The sequence below is a fragment of the Callorhinchus milii genome, unplaced genomic scaffold (genome assembly GCF_018977255.1).
Source record: "Callorhinchus milii isolate IMCB2004 unplaced genomic scaffold, IMCB_Cmil_1.0 Scaffold14, whole genome shotgun sequence".
Classification (NCBI taxonomy): domain Eukaryota; kingdom Metazoa; phylum Chordata; class Chondrichthyes; order Chimaeriformes; family Callorhinchidae; genus Callorhinchus; species Callorhinchus milii.
The window spans coordinates 11,698,067-11,720,666 of record NW_024704755.1 but is presented as its reverse complement, the minus strand read 5'-3'; the positions used below and the strand labels follow the sequence as shown (position 1 = coordinate 11,720,666).

Here is a 22,600-nt window from a genome sequence, read left to right as displayed (position 1 = left end):
ATCATTTTTAAACATTAATTGGATGAGTGGAGTGTGGGACTGGGGAAAGCGACCTGGTGAGCTGTAGCAGCCCAAGGGATGGTCTTCAGTCTGAAAGCCCAGTCTTATTACCATTTGGCATGTAGCTTTGCATAGTCAGGAGACTGTCAATTCACTGTGTGTATCACATGAAGATTTGACAACGCGGGGCAGTGTGAACGGTTGTTTTGCTATTGGTATATCGCTATAGTCAGGAGACAACGCCTATCATTAACATTAGATTCTGAGGATGTGCACAGGAGGGCTCAGACTGGCTCCAAACTGAGGTGTGAGGGCATCTTAGAATTATACCCAAAGGCTGTGGATGATGGATCCATTCACATCTTCAAGACTGAGGTGGATAGGTATTGTTAGGTCAGGGTATTATGGGATTCGGGGCAAGGGCGGGTAATTGGACTTGAGGTACAGGTCAGCCTGATCTTATAGAATGGTGGAACAGGCTCGAGGGGCTGAATGGCCTACTCCTGTTTTTATGTTTCTATCCCAGCATGAGTCGCTGCCTTCAGGAGAGTAGAAGTAGGAAGTTCTGTTATGTTCTTACATTTATATAGCGCTCTTTATGCAGGGTAATGCCTCGGAGTGTTTCACAAGGACCGGCCGAACCAGGGAAAAGGGGGAGCTATTCTCTGTTACATGCAAGAAAATCACATTGTGATAATCAGTCTGTGTTTACGATCACACCACACGGGAAGGATGTAGTGCCTGAAACATTGCTAATATATCTTTAGATTTTATTTCTTCAAATATTTAAATTCAAAGTGAAATAAATGGATAATAGCACCAATTTTCCAGTTAATTAAGAAATCCAGAATCCTGTCATGCCAACTTGTGGGAACTCCTCTCTGGCACGATTTATTTTCAGAGCGGGAGGGGAGTGGGGTGGGTGGGGGGGAGGAAGGGTTCCCTGGATGTGAAGCGATGTGAGTGATAACCTTAAATAAGAAATCACTTTCTGAGTTAAGAAATATCTCAGAATTGCCCAAGCGATTTCTTTCAATTCAGTGTCTGGGTCAACAAATAGGAATCGAGACTATTTATTAATAATAATAATAATCCTTGCATTTGATATAGCAAATCAAATATTAAAAGAGTATCTCTTTGCCTTTGTAAAGTGTGTTGATTCTACACAGCGCCATTCAGTGGCAAGCCTCTCTCACAATGGCATTTCAAGTGGAAACTCATTTACATACAAAAAGCTGACTGGGACCAATCCTGTTGCAGTCAGAGCCGTTGAGAGTCTGTCTGAATCCTTCGGAAAGTATAAGGTTACTCAACAAGCATCAGCTTCAGTCACTGTGGTTGCAAGGCAGTTCAGTACCTCATACCACACAAGTGAAGTCACACTACTGGATGATGTATTAAACTTAGACAGAGTACGGGGAAGCTGCTCGTAGAGGAACTTTATTTTCAGGTACTGAGGAGCTGGAATCCTTTTTGTTATATCACTGAACTGAAGTCGATGATGAACTATTTGGTAAGTACATTCTGTTAAGTGTGTCAGCCCCAGGCTCAGTGAATGCTAATGCGATGAAATCTCTGTTAGGTTCGGCTCTGCTCTTCTCTCTGGGAAGGTCCACACTAGGTCAGTGAACGCCTGCAGAGATTGCAGGGGCCACATTATCCTCCTGCTGCTGTTCAAGTTACTTTTAATTACAGTCCAGGGCTGAATGATGTGATTTGAGCATTGCCAGAGTCTGCTTCCAACTCTGGGGCTCTCTGGTTTGGGATCTCTATGCCTAGTTTACAAGAGAGTTTGTCCTGTTCCTCTACAGTATCATGCCGATAGGAAGATCACTGTTAGCTCAAGACTTATTCATACGAATGGAAAAAAAGTGTCCTTGTTTCTCATAAGAGGATAAGGAGCCTAGATAAATAAACTGTTATTGTGGACATGAATAGACTTCCAATAAAGCGGAGTTCTTTTTGAAAAGATAAAGCCAATCGTAACTCACTGGTGAAGCAGTCAGTAAATAAAGTACAGTAATGTTAAAAGAGTACAGTTACATGAGATGTTCTATTTTGGGAGTCAAAGTCATTTTTTTAAGTCTATTGCAGAACTAAATTTATTGTATAGAGTGGATTTCACAGGGAATCAGATTACTTGCTGCGAGAATGCTTCAGCCCATAAAAAAGGGTGACCTGATTTCCGGGGACAGTCCCTGGATGAGATATTGTGTCCCTGGGACCAAATTTGCCCTGCCTTGAGTTCAGCAACAAACTGAGCAAGAACAATATAATTCTAAAACAGATACACTCATCAGAGAAATACAGGCGTTAATCCAACAAGCTTGTCTAGTGCTACCTGCATCGGGAACTGCGATCAGTTTATTTATTTTATATGCGTCTCCGAATTTGGTTTACAAAATATAGTCGTTGTACAGGTAAAGAGCACAACAATGAAGGTGTTTCATATTCCAGTTGAGCTTTCGCCAGGGTGTGAAGCAGTTGTGAAAAGCCCTGCTGGAAGCTGTTTGCCTAGATATCAAAAAGAACGAGGGTGTTGGCAACCTAGGAAGGCACTCACAGCTAACCGCAGGGGTGTGTGGTGGAGGTTGCCTTGCATACTGCTCTGGTGATGGTGCGAGTTTTGTGCCCGGAGGGCAATTAAATTACATTTCATCCTGGCTGATGAATCACAAAAGGCAGATGTCAGACTGCAGTCAAGGTGAGCAGCAAAGAATGGGTGTAATTTAAGCTCCTGCGCACTGTGCTGTGTGCCAACCCGCTTTATTCTTGTTAGGGCTCCTAACATGCAGAAACGTTATAAATTAAACAAAACCCAGCTTGATTACATATAAAGAACTTATAAAGTTTCAGTCAAGCTAAAGTGGTGTAAACAACTTTATGTAAAGTTTTTGTCAGATGTGGGTAGCATTTTATAAGAGATAAGGAGGCAAAATAATTACCTAACCAAAACAACACTCAACACTTCCACTCCTGTTAGCCAAACTATTGTAAAGTCCCGTTGGTAGTTTTTTTTTGGCTGTTTTGGGAATTCTGAACTTTCAATCAAGTTAATTCATCACCCTGGACACATTAAATTGCTTTTTAATGAATGGCTTTGAGTTCAAGCTCCACATCAGAACTTTGAGCTCATAGGCTGACTGACACTCCAGTGCCACGCTGGGGGGAATGCTGTGTTTTCGTAAGTGCTGTCCTTCAGATGATGTGTTAAATCGAGGTCCAGGTGGACACTAAGGATCCCGTGGCACTATTTGATAAGAGAAGGCAGTATCCTGGCCAACAGTCGTTCAGATAAAATGGTTGATTCACTTCACGGTTGTTTGTGGAACAATGCTGTGTGCAAATTGGCTGTCGCTTTCCTCTAAACATACACAGTCACTACACATTACAGTCAATCTACATAGATGAGGTGCTTTGAGACATTTTGACAACACGGTAAGACACTATATCAAATGCAAGGATTATTATTATATAAATTGGTACACCGTGGAGCGTTTAATTCATGTGATGTGTCAGCATTGTGCTGTTACAAAGTCAACATTCGATGGTATATATTAAAGACTAAACAAAACCTAGAGTTTGGGGATGGATACTGTTTCTCCAAAGTACATTTTGTGATTAAAGCGTAGCTTATTTTTTCCCCTCTTATTCAAACTCTGCTGTGGTCCCGTGCTACAGTCCCTGGCTGCCTTGTGTACCTTTCACAAGTGGCCAGAACTTGAGAGTGAATCCAGGCAGCAAGTTCCCAACAGGATGTGTCACAATAGGATTATAACAGTCAAACCTGACCCTGTCTCAATCTGACATGCCCAAAAGATGCACTTTCCAATGGGAGACACTGCTGATGATCAGAGGCATCGGTGGGCTATGTTTAAGTACCGGGGTGCTGATACTGATCACAGCACGCCCCAACTACTACCCAAGCCAAGTTAACCTGGCACATTAAAGATTCAACTGGGGACCTCCCTGATGTGCACTGGCTCCATTTCAGGCAGGAGAAGTGCCTTCACTAATTGCCTTATTAATGGAATGTCAGTTGTTGTGTTATTTTCTTCCGATGAGCTCTTAAGATCTTGTGAATCAGTACCGAGCCCAAAGCATCACTGTACAAATACGTGAGGTGTGCCTACGGTTTTATATCCTTGTTTTGTGAGTTTGCTGCAAAGCTCCACCTTGGTTGTTGTGGGCAGCAGGATTGCAAAATCTGACGCACCCCTTGCTACCAGGTACAAGCTGGGGCAGGAATTACAAGCTTGTTGTTAACTCCAGATGAATTGCTCAACCATGCCCTCACCTGTCCTGCTTCTGTCTACATCGGCTGAGGTGAGATTAGACCTGAGATGCTATCGCCTTTGATCCACACATTAGGTCTGTTGTTTTTCTTTGTGTCCAGTGAGATAATGTGTCTCCGCACTGGAGGTGGGATAACTCTGGGTCTGAGGTATTCTTTTTAAGGGAAGGCTGAAACAAAGCTGTGCTTTGACGTCTTTAGGAATGACAGGTTTAGAAACAAAAGGGAGAGATTGAATGGCTCATAGGAATGGTGGTATTGTATATATCACAGCCTCAAATCTCAACACTCTGGAAATCTCGGATAAAGAAGTTATTTTTGTTAATGTTTTCGAACCGTCTCTGGTGCCAGGCTAGTCATAACTAAAAGTGATGGGGGAACTGGGAAAGCAAATTACTTTCATGTTCTTTTAGCAAGACCCTTCTGGCAGTCCCAATACACTGGTTCTAGTTCAAAGCCTGCTTGAACTAGTCCAAAAGTCCTGTCACCTCCCAGCTTCACTCTTTCCTCTCCTCCCACTCCCTCCATGAGCTCCCCCAATCGGGTTTCCATGCTGCCCACAGCACGGAAACTGCTCTGGTCAAGGTCACAAACGACATCCTGACCATGTGCGACCAGGGCTCCCTCTGCCTCCTCGTCCTCCTCGACCTCTCCGCCGCCTTTGATACTGTGGATCACCCAATCCTCCTCCACCGCCTCTCCTCCCACCTCAACCTTCAAGATTCTGTCCTTGACCGGTTCAGGTCCTACCTTTCACACCGCCTCCACTTTGTCTCTGCAAACGCCTTCTCCTCCAGCCCCCGCACTGTCTCGTGCAGCGTTCCCTCACTTCCTCCCTTGCCTCCTTCAAGGCCGGTCTCAAGACCCTCCTCTTCGATTGTGCCTTTAGTCGCCATCCCACCTCTCTGCCTTCCCTCACCCCTTCCACACCCCTCCCCTATGCTCGGGTCCTGACCCCTGAGTGTCCAGCGCCTTGGGACGTACTCCCGATGTGAAAGGCGCTCTATAAATGTAATTTTGTTGTTGTTGTTGCACATCTTTAAGTAGATTGTCTTAGAGATATCTAGCTTCAGATTTATTATGTTTGGTGGGGCGAGGCAAGGGGAAGAATAGAGCTCTGTAGTGGAAATCCATGGTGCAGTTCTACAACTAGGTAGCTATGTATTGTGTGAATTCTCTGCTATAATTGCATCTTACGCTCATTTATTAAGTGTGAGAGACCCCAAACGCCTTCAGTACACCAAGACAAAAATAATAGGTATTACAAATCATTGGTTCATAACTGTGTGAAATGATACAATTCCAGTATTTCATTCCATTCCACAGCACCAAGACATAGTAATAATAATTCTTGTATTCAATAAAGTGCCTATAATGTTGAAAAGTCTCAGAAGGACTTTATCTTCAATTGCTGACAGGTTTTTTTTGTATTTGTGTATTTGTAAGCAAACATGTAAGTCAAGGTTCCACAAACAGCATAAAAGTGAATTATCAATTTATCTGAGGATTATTGGCCAGGACACTGCGAGCAACTCCTTTCTCTTTATGAATAAAGTCACCATCCCAGATAAAATGTGTGTTTACTGTACTCTGTACATTCCTTTTTCTGTTCAGCGTAGAGGGCAATATTGTCTGTAAGCCTACCAAACTCTGGCAGCTAGACTGAATCAGTAGGGAGCTTCCATTTCTCACTGTGTCTACATTAATTCCTTAGGCCTAACCTAATCATTCACCTTCAAAATACACAGTCATTACACCATTATATCTTACAGGGAATCCTATGAAGCGCTTTGAGACGTCCTTCTAATGTGAAAGGCCCTATATCACATGTTTGACTGTTTTGGGGCTGTTTGTTGACATTTAAAGCAATTCTGGATTGTTTTTTTCATAGTGAAAATGAGTGCACAAATTTATTACGTAAATTGCTGAAAGTCAAAAAGTGTTTTTGTTTGAAAGCTGTGCTGTGAACTGCTGATGAATGTATGCAGTTGTGAAATACTGGACTGTTACTGAATGCCCTTTAGTAGAAGGTATGGAATGTGTTGCTGTGTCCAGATTCCATTCAGTAAATCAGTTGTGGATCAGGATGATTCAAAACTGGTCTGTTATTAGCATTCCTTCTAAGGACTTGAAGCTCTCAGTTTGATAGCTGGAAACAATTGACCATGTGGCTAGAGTTCTGCGTGCAGAGGCTTGACGCTGATGATACAGCTTAGGTGTGTGTTGCTTCTGAACCAGAAATGACAGATAGATTAAGTATTTATTTGTAGAACAGTGTACTTGTGACATTGATAGGAAATGGAAAAAAAAACCTTGGTTTAAGGTTTTCCTGACTGAGTGGCTTTAGCTGCATAGCATTGGATTCCCACCCCAAGGCTAAAGTTTGAAGCCAATGCTTAAATTGAGATTGACTTTAATTTATCTTTTTTTTGGTCAGGCAAGTGTCTAACACAAGCAGAAACCCATCCCCGTACTTAAAAATAATCAAATCAAAAGTTCCACAAACTCATGCTACCCGTGCATGAAATTTCCTTATCTGTAATGGAATATACACACTCTCTCTGGAGGAACGCACCCAGTTTACCTAATTCCAGGGAGTATTAGGTGCAGGTAGGTAAGAGCCAAGGCTTGGGATACTGCTGGAGTTTAACCAGCTAATACCACATAGAGAAAGCATTGTGCTCACCACGGTCAAGTGCTCTGGGACGCTACCTTGGTGAAAGGCGCTATAAAAATGCGAGTTGTTGGTGTTATGGCTTTGGCTCACAGGGACAACGGGAGCTGATGGGAAGAATCCCTACCCGGAATGACTGCTCTATTCCTCCAGGTCTTGTTAGTGAGCCAGACTGTCTGGTTTGACATCAGCAGTGCCCCAGAGTACTGTGGACCTGCCTGTCTCAGGAACTGAACTACTGAGACTGTCACAGAGGATTGACTCAATCCCAATATTCCATTGCCAGGCATATCACCTCGGAGGCAGCTCAGACTCAAGGATATCCCATTTATCTCCTCCCCTCTGCCCCCCCCCGAAACAGTTTGATTTATCTTCTGTAGACAAAGTTTGCCGGGGTTCTCCTGGGCTATGATGTAAAGTTCACAAAGTGGATTGTTCACCTCATGGCACAGGGGCTCGGTGCTGTAATTAAGTTGTCCTGTTCAGTCCCCATCGAAGCTATAGCCAAAACATTCTGCGCAATGAACTGAAGGAAGAAGCTCTGGGGAATTAAGAGGAAAAAATATAATTTGTGGGAATGGGGGAAATTCCGCAGATTCTCCAGAGTTCATGTATCAATAAAACAACCACTGAAACCTAATTCAATTCAAACTTTGGAAGAGTTCCAGTTCTTTCTGAAATCAATCTGAACTGAAGCTTTGTCCTTCGGAGGCTGCCAGTGGGGTGATGCCAATAGCCTATAGCTAGCCTCCAGGCCATAAAACCACACTGTTAAAACTTGTTGCGAGCATTTTTTTATGCACATAGTATTACACATCTTAGTGATGATAGATAAGAATTACAGCTGAAAACCGATGAGTACAAAAGAATGAATGTCTTAACTACAACGGAAAGTTTCAATTGTACTTTTGTAAAGGCCACATACATTAGGTTTGTTATGTGGCTTATACTCACTCTGCCTTACACTGCAAGTATTGTTCTCTCATTTTTACATTTTGAAGATACTTTGGATGTACCATCTTCAGCCAGGAGGGAGGAAGTACATTCCAGAGCACTTGATGGCTCTTTGCAGCTGGCTGTTCAGCTGGCTGTAGTGGTCTGAAAGCAGGCTGTGTGGGAAGATCTCTGTAGCTCTTACAATGAAGGACCTCTGTGGTTTCAGAACGTAAATGGACTGATGAAGTTATATTGGGGGAATCTGACTTGTGGTGGTCGCTAACACTAACCTACGTTTCATTTGTGAGCAAAATGTTTACTGGTTTTGGATAAGAGTGTGCGTGTGTGTGTGTCTGTGTTAGACTCACGCACACACCCATTTCCATTGCGGCTCTGTTTCTATAGTTGTGCTTAAACTAAAATAATATCTTTCGCCCACTAGAACAGTCACAAGTTTGATTTGTCATTGGTAAACAACATTTGCCAGAACTCTGCTGTGCTGGGATACAATGAAAATCACAGTCACGGTGGATTGTTCATCTCTTAGCTGAGAGTACTGTGGTTTCAAATAGCTTCAGGAAAGATAGGGCAAAAAATCAGTGAGTTAAAGGATTAAACTAAACCGAGTACCATTGTATGTACGCTAAGGAGTTATTGTTTCTCCAACTGTCTTCTCTTCCTCTTGTTTTGAAGTCAATAACGCATGATGAGGTACAATGGCCCAAATGATAGCTTTCTAGTATCTCATCCAAGTACCTGTTTTTCCTGTACACTGGCTCAGTGTTGGCTAAGTGAAGGACTGCAAGGGCTGATTCTGTTTTGTCGCACACACCACACCTCACATCACACAACATACTTCACATTACACCACAAACATGCACTTTCCAACTTGCCTGCCACTCGCAAAAGTAGGCCAAGTCTTGCTAAGTGGAACCTCTTCCTAGGAAGACCGCTGAACTGGAAAGGGTTAAGTCATTCCGTTCCTAATACAGAATAAGTATGTGTGTGTTTGTATTCTTTCTTACTGCCATAAAATCCTTCAGCGAAGTGTCAGTGACCTGCGAGGAACATGATCTCATCTCTTTGCTGGCTCCTGCCGACACTTATGGCAATGCTCTGTGTGGAGATTTGGGAAAGCATGTGAGGGCAGACTATACAATTACACACTGCCCAGACATTCCAATGGTTTGAAGGAAGAAAACGAGAAGGAAATGTTATGCTAGGGTAAACATTTGAAATGGGCACTGTTAGTTCTGCAATAACAACCACGAAAAATACATTACAAGAGAACTAAATCAAACTAGCTTTTGGTGGCAATAATGAAATGATTCAATAATGATGAAGGACCCTAACTGCTTGTGACTTGATTTGCGGAATGCTCTGGATGTCATTTGGAGAACACGGCTTGCGTTATGAACGGAGAAAGGACATGGCACATTAATCACCTGGTGATTCATGCCATAAACTTGTAGTGTGGTGGGGGGGCTATTCCTGTTTGTATTCACTACCTTACTCCCCCAAGAATGTGCCAACTTCACTTTCTAAAAGCAGTCTTTATAAACAGTATTAAATCTTCACTCTTCCTCCCTCCTCGACACACTCTTATCTCAGATATTTCAAGGCAATAAAGTTGATCATTCACTCCATGGCTGTTTGCGGGATACTGTTGTCTGACATGTGTTCCTCCTCCACTAATCAAGGAATTAAAACATGGTAAAATTCCTGAAGTTAAGAACTATTGTCTTTGTAGTAAACTGGAACCAGCCGGATGTTGGTCATCGAATGCTTAAAGCTGAAATACCTGTGACTCACTGAACAAGCACTTCCTGTTAGTAGAGAGGGCTGATGGCTGCAGACGACCCAAGTCCAGTGGGAGTGGTGAAGGGAGTTGTGTAGATCAATGGTTTTACTCAGCCTCTGTGTGTGGGTGGACCCAGTAGCAGACAATCATGACAGGAAGTCAGTTTTATTCAGACAAGAGACCGACGTGAATCCTTATATAGAAGCGCACTGGCAGATTCCTTCCAGATGGGGGGAAAAACACAATGGTTCTGTTAATATTGCTGAGCACTTTGGAAGATCCTTCTTGGAAACGGAAATATTGTGCGTTTTGAAAAGCCTGTGATGTATTCCTTGAATTGCTAGGATTACAATCATATTAAGTGTCTCTGCTTTGACTGGAACACTTTTTATTTACAGTGAAGTTTTTTTTGTGTGGCGAAGGGAAAGGGAGAGAGTTTAGATGGAATGCCAGTCAGATCTTGTGTTCCAGTTTTCTCTGCTGGGGATGATGACTCACAGTTCCACAAGACCCAAGTGACCGTCCTTCATGTGTCATCTGAGACACAGACTTTCAGGAGTCTGTCTGCATGACTGTGGGAGGCATCACAAGTCAGCTCAATCCTGTACATTGTCCAGCTTATACTTTGGACGCCCCTTCCGATGTGAAAGGCACAACCTAAATGTAATTTGTTGTTGTCATTCACTCGCGTACGCCTTGTAGCGGGGGTCACTGGTGAGCAGAAATCCGAGCTAATTTTACAGTGGATGATAAAACAAATTGTAGTGGAATCCACCCCCCCTCCCCATACACTCACACACATAACATGAGCTAACTCAGCACTGACCGTAAATGCAAGTGCAGTGCATTTATCTTTTGAGGCTATCATTCTGGTTTCCGTTTTTTTCATGTGGTTGATTTCCAATTTGGCGCAGAAAAGATAAAACAAAACTTTTTTAGGGAACGTTGGCAGACTCTGAGCCGCCGTTGCCTTTTATACATAATATCACATCACATTGCACCATGTCTCCTGTATTTACAATACCCACGGAAGGAAAGTCAAAAGCTACAGGGAACAACACACGCACTATATTTAATTTTAGAAAGATAACAAATATCTGATTGTGAGTTACACGCAAGTAATTCAATACAGAGGTTCTGCTGATGTTCAGAATCTCCCCAAGCTTTGTTCTCGTGGCGTATGACATCATCAGAACCTCTCAGTTGAATTACTGCCGTATGCCTCAATGTCAGCCATCTATTATCCTATATTTATTGGCTTACACAGGCCTGAAACCCTTATCCGTCAATGGAAGACATTTTTCATCGAAAAGCAATTCCTTTCAATGGGAGCATTTTTGTGAAGGGGCCAGAAGGTTAGAAATTGGTTTAATTTAGTATTCTGCATTAACCTTTTGAGTACTGACCTTCTTTATCCTTAAAATACATTGTGGCTTCTGCCTGTCACACAACATCTCTAAATCCACGTAGAATTGGAGGAATGGATTAAATGCTTTACACTCAAGGTTTCTTGGCAAAGGGATTAAAAAAAATGTTTCTATGCCAGTCACTTTATATAATTAATGTAACTACAATTTTCAACATGCCATTGGACAATTTTTTTTATATGAAATACTTTTTGAGTAAAGTCCGACTGAACTCACTCGCGAGAAAGCATTGTATGTCCTCGATTTCTCAGTACGGAGAAGGATTGACTGAAGGATTACCATTACAATTGAAACACTTCATTGGTTTAACAGAGGATGCAGTGGGTGGTACCGATAGCAGGTTAAAAAGTGTTAAGAACATAAGAATTTGCTAGGCGAAAGAAGACCAAGGTCCATCCAGTTCACCTTCTATCATCCTGGCAGTCGCTTGACATGTCATGACCAAAACTATATATTGTATCCCAAGATATTGTTTCCTAACAAAAATCTATCTAATTTGTTCTTGAAAGAGTCAACACTTTCAAAGTACTGCATGTCACCACAGCCCTAAATTCTGGTGATGGCTCTGCTCAGCGTTGTCAGATATGCAGATAACATTACCCTTGAGTTTAGGAAAACATGTTGAACAAGGCTTCACTGCGCAGGTATTAGGAAACTCTTAATTTATCACCTCACCCCGGCTTTGCCGTTGCCATTTGTTAAAGAAGGACGTGACGTAGCCCAACTCCTGGACCTGAAAATGTTCTGCCAAATAGCATAGTTTGAGAAGGAAGATAGATGGCCAATAAAGTGAAAAGTGCTGTGACCAAGCTGAGATTGATTAGCAGCAGAAGGAATGCATCTTGTACTAATAGACAAAGGAAATTAGGAAAGTTAGGAGATTCTGTGATAAATCACAGCGAGGACTGCTGCCATCCAAGTACTTCTGTCAGGTGCTATATTTCATGAACTTTATCATCAGACATTGACATCTTGCTTGCTCTAAAGGTAAACTGCGAATGCTTGTTACAGAAAGCAACGTCACAATAGTTACACTTTGTTTTTCTTGTTTTAGATTTGTTCATAGATACAGCACAGAAGGAGGCCATTCAGCCCATCGGCTCTTTTAAAAAAAAGCTATCCAAATCAATCCCACTCGCTCTTTTGAATCGGCTTCCACCACCCTTTCAGGCAATGCACTCCAGATCCGAACAACTTGGATTTGTTGTTCTTCTCTCCCGCACCCTTTCCCCCGCCTCATCACGACACCACCTCTTGTTACTGCGTGAGGGCTGGATGACTGGATGGGGTTCTCTTGCATGGTTGACAGTGGTGTATGTCTGGCAGAGTGAAAGTGACTCAAGCAAAGGCAATCCAGATGGTGACTATTGTCCCTCTCCCTAAGGTGAAGTGACTCGGTACTGTATGACACTGTGTTTTGTCAGCTTGTTCCTGACGAAACCCCTTTCTTACTGAGGCAGATGTATCTGAATCCCTGAGATCCCTGGGGCTCAGATCGTATGGTGTTCCAGCTATTTGAGCCATCATGCAACCCCAGCTGGACGCTCCTGTGGGATGGAATTTGCCAAACCATCTGTGTAACTTTCCATGCGATTCTGAATTAGCAACATCATTAGAAAACACTGTGCGTATGAACTATCAAACTACAGATCTGAATATTTATTTATCTGAATATTTTGTGCCTTGTGAAAAATGCACACAACATATTTATTTGCTTTTCAGTGGCTGGGGATGGTTTCTTAGCAGTTAATCATAACTCCATTTATCTGCAATTTGTAGACTTTGCTTACTTGCTTGATAGTGCAATTTACTATAAAATTAATGTAATGTCCAACATGATGTTACCAATAGTTAAAGTAAAATATAAAATATATATAGTTGCATTCACCCACAGAATAGTTATGCCACTTTACAGTGTATCCTGCAAAGCGCTTTGAGATGTCCTCCTGACATGAAAGGTGCTATATCAAATGTAAGGATTATTCCGTTGTATATCGTCCTGTATCCGGTCCATACTCTGAAAATGATAGCTTGAATCTGCTCTCCATTAATTGCCAACAGTGCAACTTCCTATTATAAATCGCAGTGAATGGTGCCTTCCACTCTCAAGGCATGCTGATTATTTTCATGATGTCCTTATTAACCATTACCAACAGAAATCACTGAGTATTGCCAGATATGTTATATTTTAATGCAACTGTACAATACAATGCAATTTATTTTTAAAGTGCTTTTCGTGCCAGGAGGACAAAGTGCTTATAAATGCTTGTAACCGAATTGTTATAATATACGGTACAAGTCCATGATAATTCCAGACAACTCTGTTGCTGTCTGGTTCTTTCTTGTAACACTGTAGACAGTTAAGCAGATTTGTGTTCGGTTGCATTTTTCTTTCACACGAACCAAACCAACAAGAGCTGTTACAGACCATGCTTACTTGTAACTGCACCAGTGAACATCTGTTTGATATTATGCTGGGAAAGCTCAATCTGACATTCCTGTGCAGGAAGCGTGTTATGAACCTTATATCCATCTACAGGAGTAAATAGATGAAGCCCCCTCCCCCCACCTTCAATTTTCTCTGATTCACTTCTGAAGGCACTGATTCAGACTTGTGTACGCTCTGGGCAACAGCCTCACTCAGGTGGTCATTCTTTAGATGGCAACCTAGCGAGTGAGTGACTGCCTGGTTCTGCTTTCATAACACACAAATGCACAGAGATACAAACTCGCCCATACATTCACACACACATACTCGCACGTGCATACACATGTGCACACCCACAGGCACAAATGTACCCTCGCACACACTCGATGCATATACATGCACGCACGCACACACTCATGCGCACGCACATACACATCACAACGCACACACACTTTACACAAGAGTTACCGGTTAGTTTCCCTACAAAATACACAGTCCCGATAGTAAATTCTGGGAAGCGCTTTGAGACATGAATGGTTCTATATCAAGTGCAAGGTGCTTTTTTTTAGTGGTTTGGACAGTAATTGATTTTTCTTACGTTTTCTGCTGAGACCTTCAGAACCCTTTCCACCCATTGAGATCAGCTAACGCAGCAAAGTCTAGGAAATGGAACTTGAAGCCTTTGTGGTCCGTGTGGCGCAATTCCACACTAGGCTGTGAATTTACCATCTGGGCCACTGAGAGAGATTCACTGAATTCATCTGTGTCAGAGCACAATTATTTCACACAGGTTTTAGTTTAGTATAGAAACCACATGGTCTGAGTGAAAATTTTGCTTTCGTTTCGTTAAGTTGGTCAGATTTCAGCCGTTTCAGACACACTAGAGACCTAGATGGACTGTCATGGAAGATCCAAAAGCTTATAACAGTTTGGCAGATTCAAAGTTAATAGGCATAAAAGCCAAGTTAATTTCCCTGTTATTTCATAAACCCATTGTGTATCAACGTATTAAATATTAAATATGTATTTATAATAATAATACTTACATTTGGTATAAAACGTTTCACAGCAGGAGGACGTCTCAAAGCGATTCACAGGATTTAACGTAAAGTGGAGTGACGGTGGTATTTGTGGGCAAACCCTGGTGTGTGGGAAACATTATTGGGAATAACGTATTCTATAAAACATAGATGTGTGAATGACCAATTCAGGTTTAATTTGAATGTTGTTTGTGTAGATATGAAAACTGTGGAAGAGATCTGAAATGCCTCTTTTGATTTATTTGCAGAATGTGCTGGCAAAAGCCCTGTACGACAATGTGGCTGAATCACCAGATGAACTCTCATTCCGCAAAGGGGATATCATGACTGTTTTGGAACGTAACACAGGAGGTTTGGATGGCTGGTGGCTCTGCTCACTGCATGGGCGGCAAGGTATTGTGCCTGGAAATCGCCTGAAGATCCTCGTGGGAATGTATGACAAAAAGCAGTCAGGCTCCAGCCAGGCACAGCAGCAGAATCCACAATCACCACAGCCTTACCAGCAACAGAATGTATACCAAATGCCATCCCAGTCCTCACAGTATACCGCTATGCACCCTGCCTATCCACAGCAAGGAGACAATGTCTATATGATGCCCTCATCGAATAAAGCATCACAGAATTTATATCAGGTGCCCCCAGCACTACAGCACCAGTCAAATAAGTATTCGATTCCTCCATCGAAACAGCAGCAACAGACCTTGTATCAGAAGTCAACATCTCAATGCCAGCTGCCTCAGTCCATGAATTCATCCCAGGATATTTACCAGGTGCCTCCATCGATGAATTCATCCCAGGAAATCTACCAAGTTCCATCAAAGAGCCCACCACAAGATATCTACCAGGTTCCTCCGTCCATGGGCACCGGACAGGACATCTACCAGGTTCCTCCGTCCATGAATCAGCCCCAGGACATCTACCAAGTACCTCCTTGTTTGGAGAAGAAGAATTGGGAAAGCACAAAGTCAACAGGAAAGGTAGGTACATTCTAATAGACTGATCTGTCCCATGGACACAATTACTTATTCACCCCATCAAAAAAGATGACACGGGGCTGATGAGTGAGAATAGCACGTACGGCTCACGTAAACACCAGAATTTCGACTAGAGTTTGCAAGAGCACCAGAGAAGAACGTGGGGCCTAAAATGTGCATAGCCCCAGACATGATGCCTTATCGTGGATATTTGGGATATTTTCTTCGATGTTCAGTGTTATGGAGAGCACTGCCTTTAGTAACACATTTAAGAGTCAAACGTTGAGAAAGAAATAGCATTAACATGACTTAACAAAAATTATTCTTGTTTAAATGATAAGCGCCGACAACATCACTGGGGAATGTGGTTGGGAGGAGTTCCTGAGCTGGCAGTGTGAGGGAGATGAATTAATAGGCGTAAATGAAAAGACAAGATTGATGAAACATCCCAGGGTTAATGGCTGTGTCACTGATATAAATTCAGGCCCCACTCACCATCCGGTTCCAGTTACTTCTCCCAGCTAGTGGCACTCAATGATGCCTGCCATGAGTGCCCAGCATTCAGAAACATAAATATAATTAAGGTTGATCTTAAATATTTTTAAGTTTAATTTTCAAAAGGGGCTTTGAAGTTGACTCTAACTTTGACACTGAATTTCTGCCCCATTGAAGTTTCCGTGCTGTGGTTATTGACCATCATGTCTTCACTACAGTGCTGGAACTGAAAGGAGAAGGCATTGTGGTAGCCAGATATGAGGGAAGGCCCACGACTTAAAAAAAAACTTTAAACCTTGTGCTCGAGCTAACTCAATAACCGCAGTTATTTCTGTGTTGCTACAAGTGCCAAAATAAAAAGGGGGAGGATGTCCAAGCACCAGTAACCTCAAGTTAGCTGAGCACGGGCATCTTTATTTGCCTTTGGAGGTGGCTGAAGACTCAACCGTGAGAATTGGTGGTACCCACCGTTGGATAGAAAGCCACCATTAAAAGCATTTACAATTAAAGTCCAACAACTCAAGCCAAGACTGGCAGGGTTAATGGAACATGAGAGAATGAAATCACCTTGTACATTGTCAACAAGGAATTAAACATTCGCTCCACAAATACACAATGGTGGAAATGCATTTCACATTCCTACCTCTTTGAATGTATCTCTGGGCACCTCCCCCTCTGTCCTCTCCCTTGCTCAGTGTCCAACCCTGTCCCTGTGAAGATATTTCCCTACCTGAAGGGCACTATATAAATGCAAGTCGTTGTTTTTCCAGTACAGAGTCGTGCTTTTCAGCCGGTATAACCAGTCAACTCTTGGCTATTTACTCACATTAAGAGCAAAAACCTGCAGCAAAATCCTGAGAGGTCCCCAAAAAATGACATTTCAATGTTTGGATGCAACTTGTTTCTTTTAGAGTTTAGTAATCCTAATTTTCATGCTGGTGGAAACGTGCATTCAGCCTAGCTGGTACCAGGAGGGTCACAGCTAGTCACCAGCTGGTGAGCTAGTGCTTGGGATAATGGGAAGCAATTGGTAATATGGTTCATTTAATGATGTGTTGCAAACAGATGGGGATATGCAGCGCTAGAACGATGGCACACCACGCATTCCCTTGTTAAGATCAGCAGAGGTCAGGCCACTTGTGCCTTTGTTCTCTCTGTTTTGTTGGTGTTGTAACAAAATTTGCTTCTTAAAATACCAATGACTGCGCGCTTTGTAAAAATTTGCTCGTACTGGGTATTCTCTCCTTCAGCTGCCTGCCAGGTTTATTATTGGACTGATTGGAATTGCTGAAATAATCCTCGTCCACCAGATCCGTGCAGTTTCCAAAGTGTCCAAGGCCACAGAGGAGAGCAAGTGCTGAATGCTTTAAAAGGCTTTGTTGCCTTGGGAGTTTACGTGGAAAGGACTAGTGGCATTTCGGTTTAAAGTAGAACGGTCTTGTGGAATACTTGGCCTGGTTTCCTCAGGGAAGTGTGGGAGCTGTGATTCTCATACTTTTCTCTCTCCCAGAGAACCAGAGGCCCCAATACCTCCTGACCTCTTCACACCCTAGGACCTCCCATCTCTCAGATTTTCTCCTGTGACCACTTATTTGTAGGGGCAGCCAATGTCTCACAAACAGCCAGATAGTGAGGGACCAATTTAACTGGAGGATTGTTGGCTAGGACACTGGAAATAACTCTTGTCAACTCGTACGTTTAATCCTTTAACGTCCTTCTGGACAGGGAGATGAGACCTCTGTTTAATGTCCTAATTGAAGGATGCACCTTCGACAGCGCACTTACTCAACTGTTACTGTTGTTCAGAAGCTGTGAACAGCAATTCTCAGTTGTGGCCATTGGAACTTCTCTTCTTTCTGGGGCCGATCTCCATGGGCTGAACGCTGCAAGGATTATTATTTTTATAAAGGGCCATGCGTTTTTTATGCTGTAATTTTTAATGCTTTGTTTTGTAAAATTTTCAATTATCTCGTCTCGTCTTTTGAAATGCGTGTTTGTGTTTGCATTGGATGCAGAGCAAAGCTTCCCTCAGCCCAAATACCACCAGCCCTCGGGGGGGGGGGGGGGGGGGGAGCAGATTAAATTCAAATGTGCATTCAGCCTTGCCCAGGTTGAATGAGGCCTTCATTTGCCCTTCAAGTGTTAACCCTCTTGATTGAGATTGCACTTCAGAGGTTGTGACGTTGATAGTGATCTTAAAGCTTTTAGGAAATAGGGTTGTATAAAGTTTAACATTTTCATATTGAAGTGGACATACGCCCTTGGGAAAGGCTTGGCAAGAGGCCTATTCAGCTGTTTATTAATGGTAATGTAGATTCTAGCTGTAAAGGCTTCTTGAAGTGAGTAATTTACTCCACACCTTTAATCAGTTTGAGTGTCGGTGAGGGCATATGGTGACATGGTGGTGTGATAAACAGCATGATTATACCTCGAGGACATATGTGATGCGGAGATTGTCCCAAAAAGTCTTATCGCTCAAGGCCGAGATGCAACAGTTTCACAGATCACACCGTGCTCCATTGGTTAAGAGCTGAAAGACTCGATTGTAACGCACCACTCAAATTTGCTTTGAAGTCTTCTTTCTCTTTTGCTGATTTTGTTGGGGTTAAGGTAAGGTGTCAGTGGGGGGGTAATTCCCAGGTGTTCAGAAAGAAAAAAGCCCTTCAGGGCAATCTCGACAGTGTATCATTCACATTGTTGTTTCAAGGTACAATGGTGTGTTCAGCACGCACAAGCTGGCACCACAACGGAGCGGACAGAGCTCACTTCGCCTTAAGCTCACTTTATTTTAAGCAGACGGGTGTCTGACACAATTGGAAACTCATCAGCAGCGAGGTTTAAGAGTATGCAAACCAGACTGAGACTTCCACAAATGTACACTACCTACACACGCCTGGAAATTTTCCTGTGTCTGCAATAGAAGGGGCACTTGCTCTGTGGAGGGACACACTGTGGAGGGAACTTGTGTCTAATGCAATCTAATTCCGGAGAGTATTAGACACAGGCTGAGAAGAGGCAAGACTTGGGGATCCCAGGATTCCCATTTGGGAACTGCTTCACTGGCTCCCCAGCCTCCAGCGGACCGAGTTTAAGATCCTCATCCTCACTTTTAAAGCCCTCCAGCTTGTTCCTTCCTACTTCTGCAACCTACAATCTGCCCGCTTCCCCCACTCAGTGGGCAATGGCCCGCTCCATGTCTTCTTCCCTGTGTGCCCCACCATCGGTCGTCAGGCCTTCAGCTTTTCTGCTCCCATCCTCTGGAACTCCTTCCCCGGAGTCCCTTCCTGTCGCCCCTCTCCCCTGCCTCCTTCAAGACCGGTTTCACGACTTTGACCTGGCCTTCAGTCATCCCCCGTCCTCTTTGTCCTCCAACCCTCTTGATTCCAAACCCCAAGCTCGGTGGCAAACCCTTGACTGTCCAACGCCTTGGATCATCCTCCCATTGTGAAAGGCGCTATATAAGTGCGATTTGTTGTTGTTGCTGGAGTTTAACAAGTTAAAACCGTACAGTTTGCTGTTGAGAGCCTTGTTTGGCAAACTTCCCATTGCTTGTCCAGCTAGGACTAGCCTATTCATTAGGGCTTTGGCATGCAGGATGAATGTGAGCTGAGTGGGAAGAATCTCTGGTCCCAGTGACTGGTCTGCTCCTCCCAAGTCCTGCTAATGAGCCAAGCTGGTCAGTCTGTTATCAGCAGTGCCTCTGGAATATTGCGGACCCGTCTGGCTCAGGAGCCAGACCACTGAGCACGCCTCAGAAGATTGACTCGATTCCACAATCCATTGCCAGTCATGTCACCTTGGAGTCATCTTAACTCCAATGAGACCCCTCTTCCCTACTAGCTCCCCTGAGAAGATAGTTGTGCTGATAACCAAAACGTTGGGCCAGTGTCAATGGTTGCCAGTGTCCTTTATTATTGCACTCAAGTGCACCCATTAAGATTTGAACCCAGAACTCTCACTGGTGCCAGTTAATGTGCTCGAGCTATTCTTGTTGCAGTGAGGAATAAAATAACATCGCAGTCACTTCTGTAAAGGTGCTGAGAGACTGGAACCCAAGTGTGTGATAAAAAAAATTCCTGACACCTCTTACAGCTCCTTAGACTTGTCGAATGTTAAATATGTGGGCAAGAGCTGAATGTGATTACAATCCTGACAATCCTGAAGACTGTGTAGGTGGAAGTGAATGAAAGTGTCATAAATCATCAATTTATTTAGATGAGTCATAGAGCCTGAGTCAATGAAGGAATTAGGGTTTTTTTCACATGGGAGAGGAAGAGGAGACACTCCTGTATAATAATAATAATAATCCTTGCATTTGATATAGCGCTTTTCACGTCAGGAGGACGTCCCAAAGCGCTTCACAGAACACACTATAAAGTAAATTGACTGTATATTTGTGGGTGAAAGCGGCAGCCAATTGTGCACAGTAATGTCCCACAAACAGTCATAGATTGAGAATGACCAATGTATTATTGTCTTTGTTTTTTTGGAGGGATTATTATTAGGCGTGTGGAGTAAGGAAACTTGCCCAAGGTTTCGCCCTGCCTGGAATTGAACTCATGTCTCTCACTTGCAAAGCGAGTGCTCTAACCACTGAGCTACAGGACTCCACCAAGGAGTATGAAGAAACTCAGAACATTAAGGTGGGAGTGAGAGGGAGACATAGATTATAAGTAAAGAATTGGATTTGGTATAGCGCCTTTCACATCGGATCAATGCCTCAAAGCACTTTACAGGATTTACTGCAGTGTGTATTACCTCTGTATTTTGTAGATGACCCCAGCAGCCAATTTTGTACACAGCAATGTTCCACAAATGGCCATGAAGTGAATGACAAATTTTATTTGGGATATTTTGGACCAGTACACCAGGGAAAAAACTCCCTTCTCTTTTTGAATAGTGGTTCAAGTCTCAACCAAAGGACGGCACCCCCAACCATGCAGCACAATCCCCCATCACAGCACTGGAGCGTCAGCCTACATACACTGAGTTCAAAGTCCTGATGTGGGGCCTTGAACCCAGAATGTTCTGATTCGGAGGTGAGAGTGCTACTAATGATTGATTTAGTTAAGTCCTTCTAATGGTGTTTCCCATTATTGAGATGTTTGACTGGACTACATTTGTTTGTCACAGTCTTGAGATTGTTCTGACTTGATCACTTACATAGTCAGTGTTATAAGAACTTATGTACTGAGAAATACTTTATCTCCAAATGTTATTCCTTCGCCCCTTGCTCTTCTATAGATGTAGAATTTCACGGGGACATGTGTTTATCTCATCCTAATGCCCATTCTTATATAAACCTACTCAGTGGCTTCTAAATTTACATTGAGAGCAGCGATTGATTTAGTTAAGTCTTTCTAATGGGATTTCCCATTATTGAGATGTTTTTAGCTGGCTCCCCACTGGGGCTACCCACTCTACTGTATCACACACTAATTGTATTTAGTGTCTTGACAATTATCACGATTTTGAGACTGGCAACGGTTTCATCTTCAGTTAGCAAAGATTGGGATGCATGTGGTCTCAGTGCCTTCATACAGAAATAGAACATAGTTGCTGCATTTTTGCCTCACCTTTATAACTACATCACAGTTGGGGTTTGGGTCAGTGCGCTCACTTTGCAAGCAGAAGAACCTGCATCGATCCCTGGTCAGGGCGAAACCTAAGGCAGACTTACTTACTTCATGCCCCTTTGTTTACTAGCAGTAAGAGGGAACCAGGTGTTAGTTGGATTGCCTTCGGGGGTAATATTCTCTCAAAAAGAAATTGGTTACTCAATCCATGACTGTTTGTGGGATACTGCTGTGTGCAATTGGCTGCGGCCCACAAAATACACAGTCAATCCAGTTTACAAATATTCTGTGGACTGCTTTGAGACGTCTCACCGACGTGATGAGGTGCTATATCAAATGTAAGGATTATTATTATTGTTATTATTATTTCCTCTTAAAGTGAGTCATTTCTATCAGTTTACCAGTGGCAGACAAGACGGAGGGCAAATGAACTCTGTTGATTTACACGTGTTGATTGTGGCTTTTATCACTGACTGGACTTTCTTCTCCAGCCTGTGGTGTGAAATGCACATTGTCTATTCAACCTGTGCAGTTTGTGCCCTTTATTTGGCCTTGTCTCCGTGTTTTGTTGAATACTCAGCAGTGCTAGGAATTAATCTAGCAGGTAGCTTTTAGCAGTCCATACACGCCACAAGCAGCCAGCCAGCCACATGCTGAGTGCTTTAATTTTTCCTGATGCATTGGCCATTGTCCATGAGAATAAGTACAGTATAGAGAGGAAATACTGTGAGATGTCCAAGTATACCATGACCCCATTCACAATATTGACACCGTTGTCACTAACAGCTTTAATTAAATAACATTTCGCTCTTTCTATCAGAAATTCACAAGGGAAAGAATTTTCTACTTTCATATATTCGTTGTTCCGCTGCTGAGCATCTTTGCACTGTAAATGCTTTCCGTTGGCGACTGCTTGCAGAATTTTACTCGTGACATGGTTTAAGGTTGTGTTCAG

General features: G+C 43.0%; 1 protein-coding gene across 1 annotated transcript; it reads left to right on the top strand.

Annotated features, from left to right (window-relative positions):
* Positions 1-1,337: 1,337 nt before the first annotated feature.
* LOC121850132 (breast cancer anti-estrogen resistance protein 1-like) lies at positions 1,338-16,032 on the top strand. Its single transcript, XM_042340234.1, has 2 exons — positions 1,338-1,513; positions 14,849-16,032. The coding sequence occupies exons 1-2, from the start codon at positions 1,499-1,501 to the stop codon at positions 15,590-15,592; spliced, it is 759 nt and encodes a 252-aa protein (XP_042196168.1). The 5' UTR covers positions 1,338-1,498; the 3' UTR covers positions 15,593-16,032.
* Positions 16,033-22,600: the final 6,568 nt, after the last annotated feature.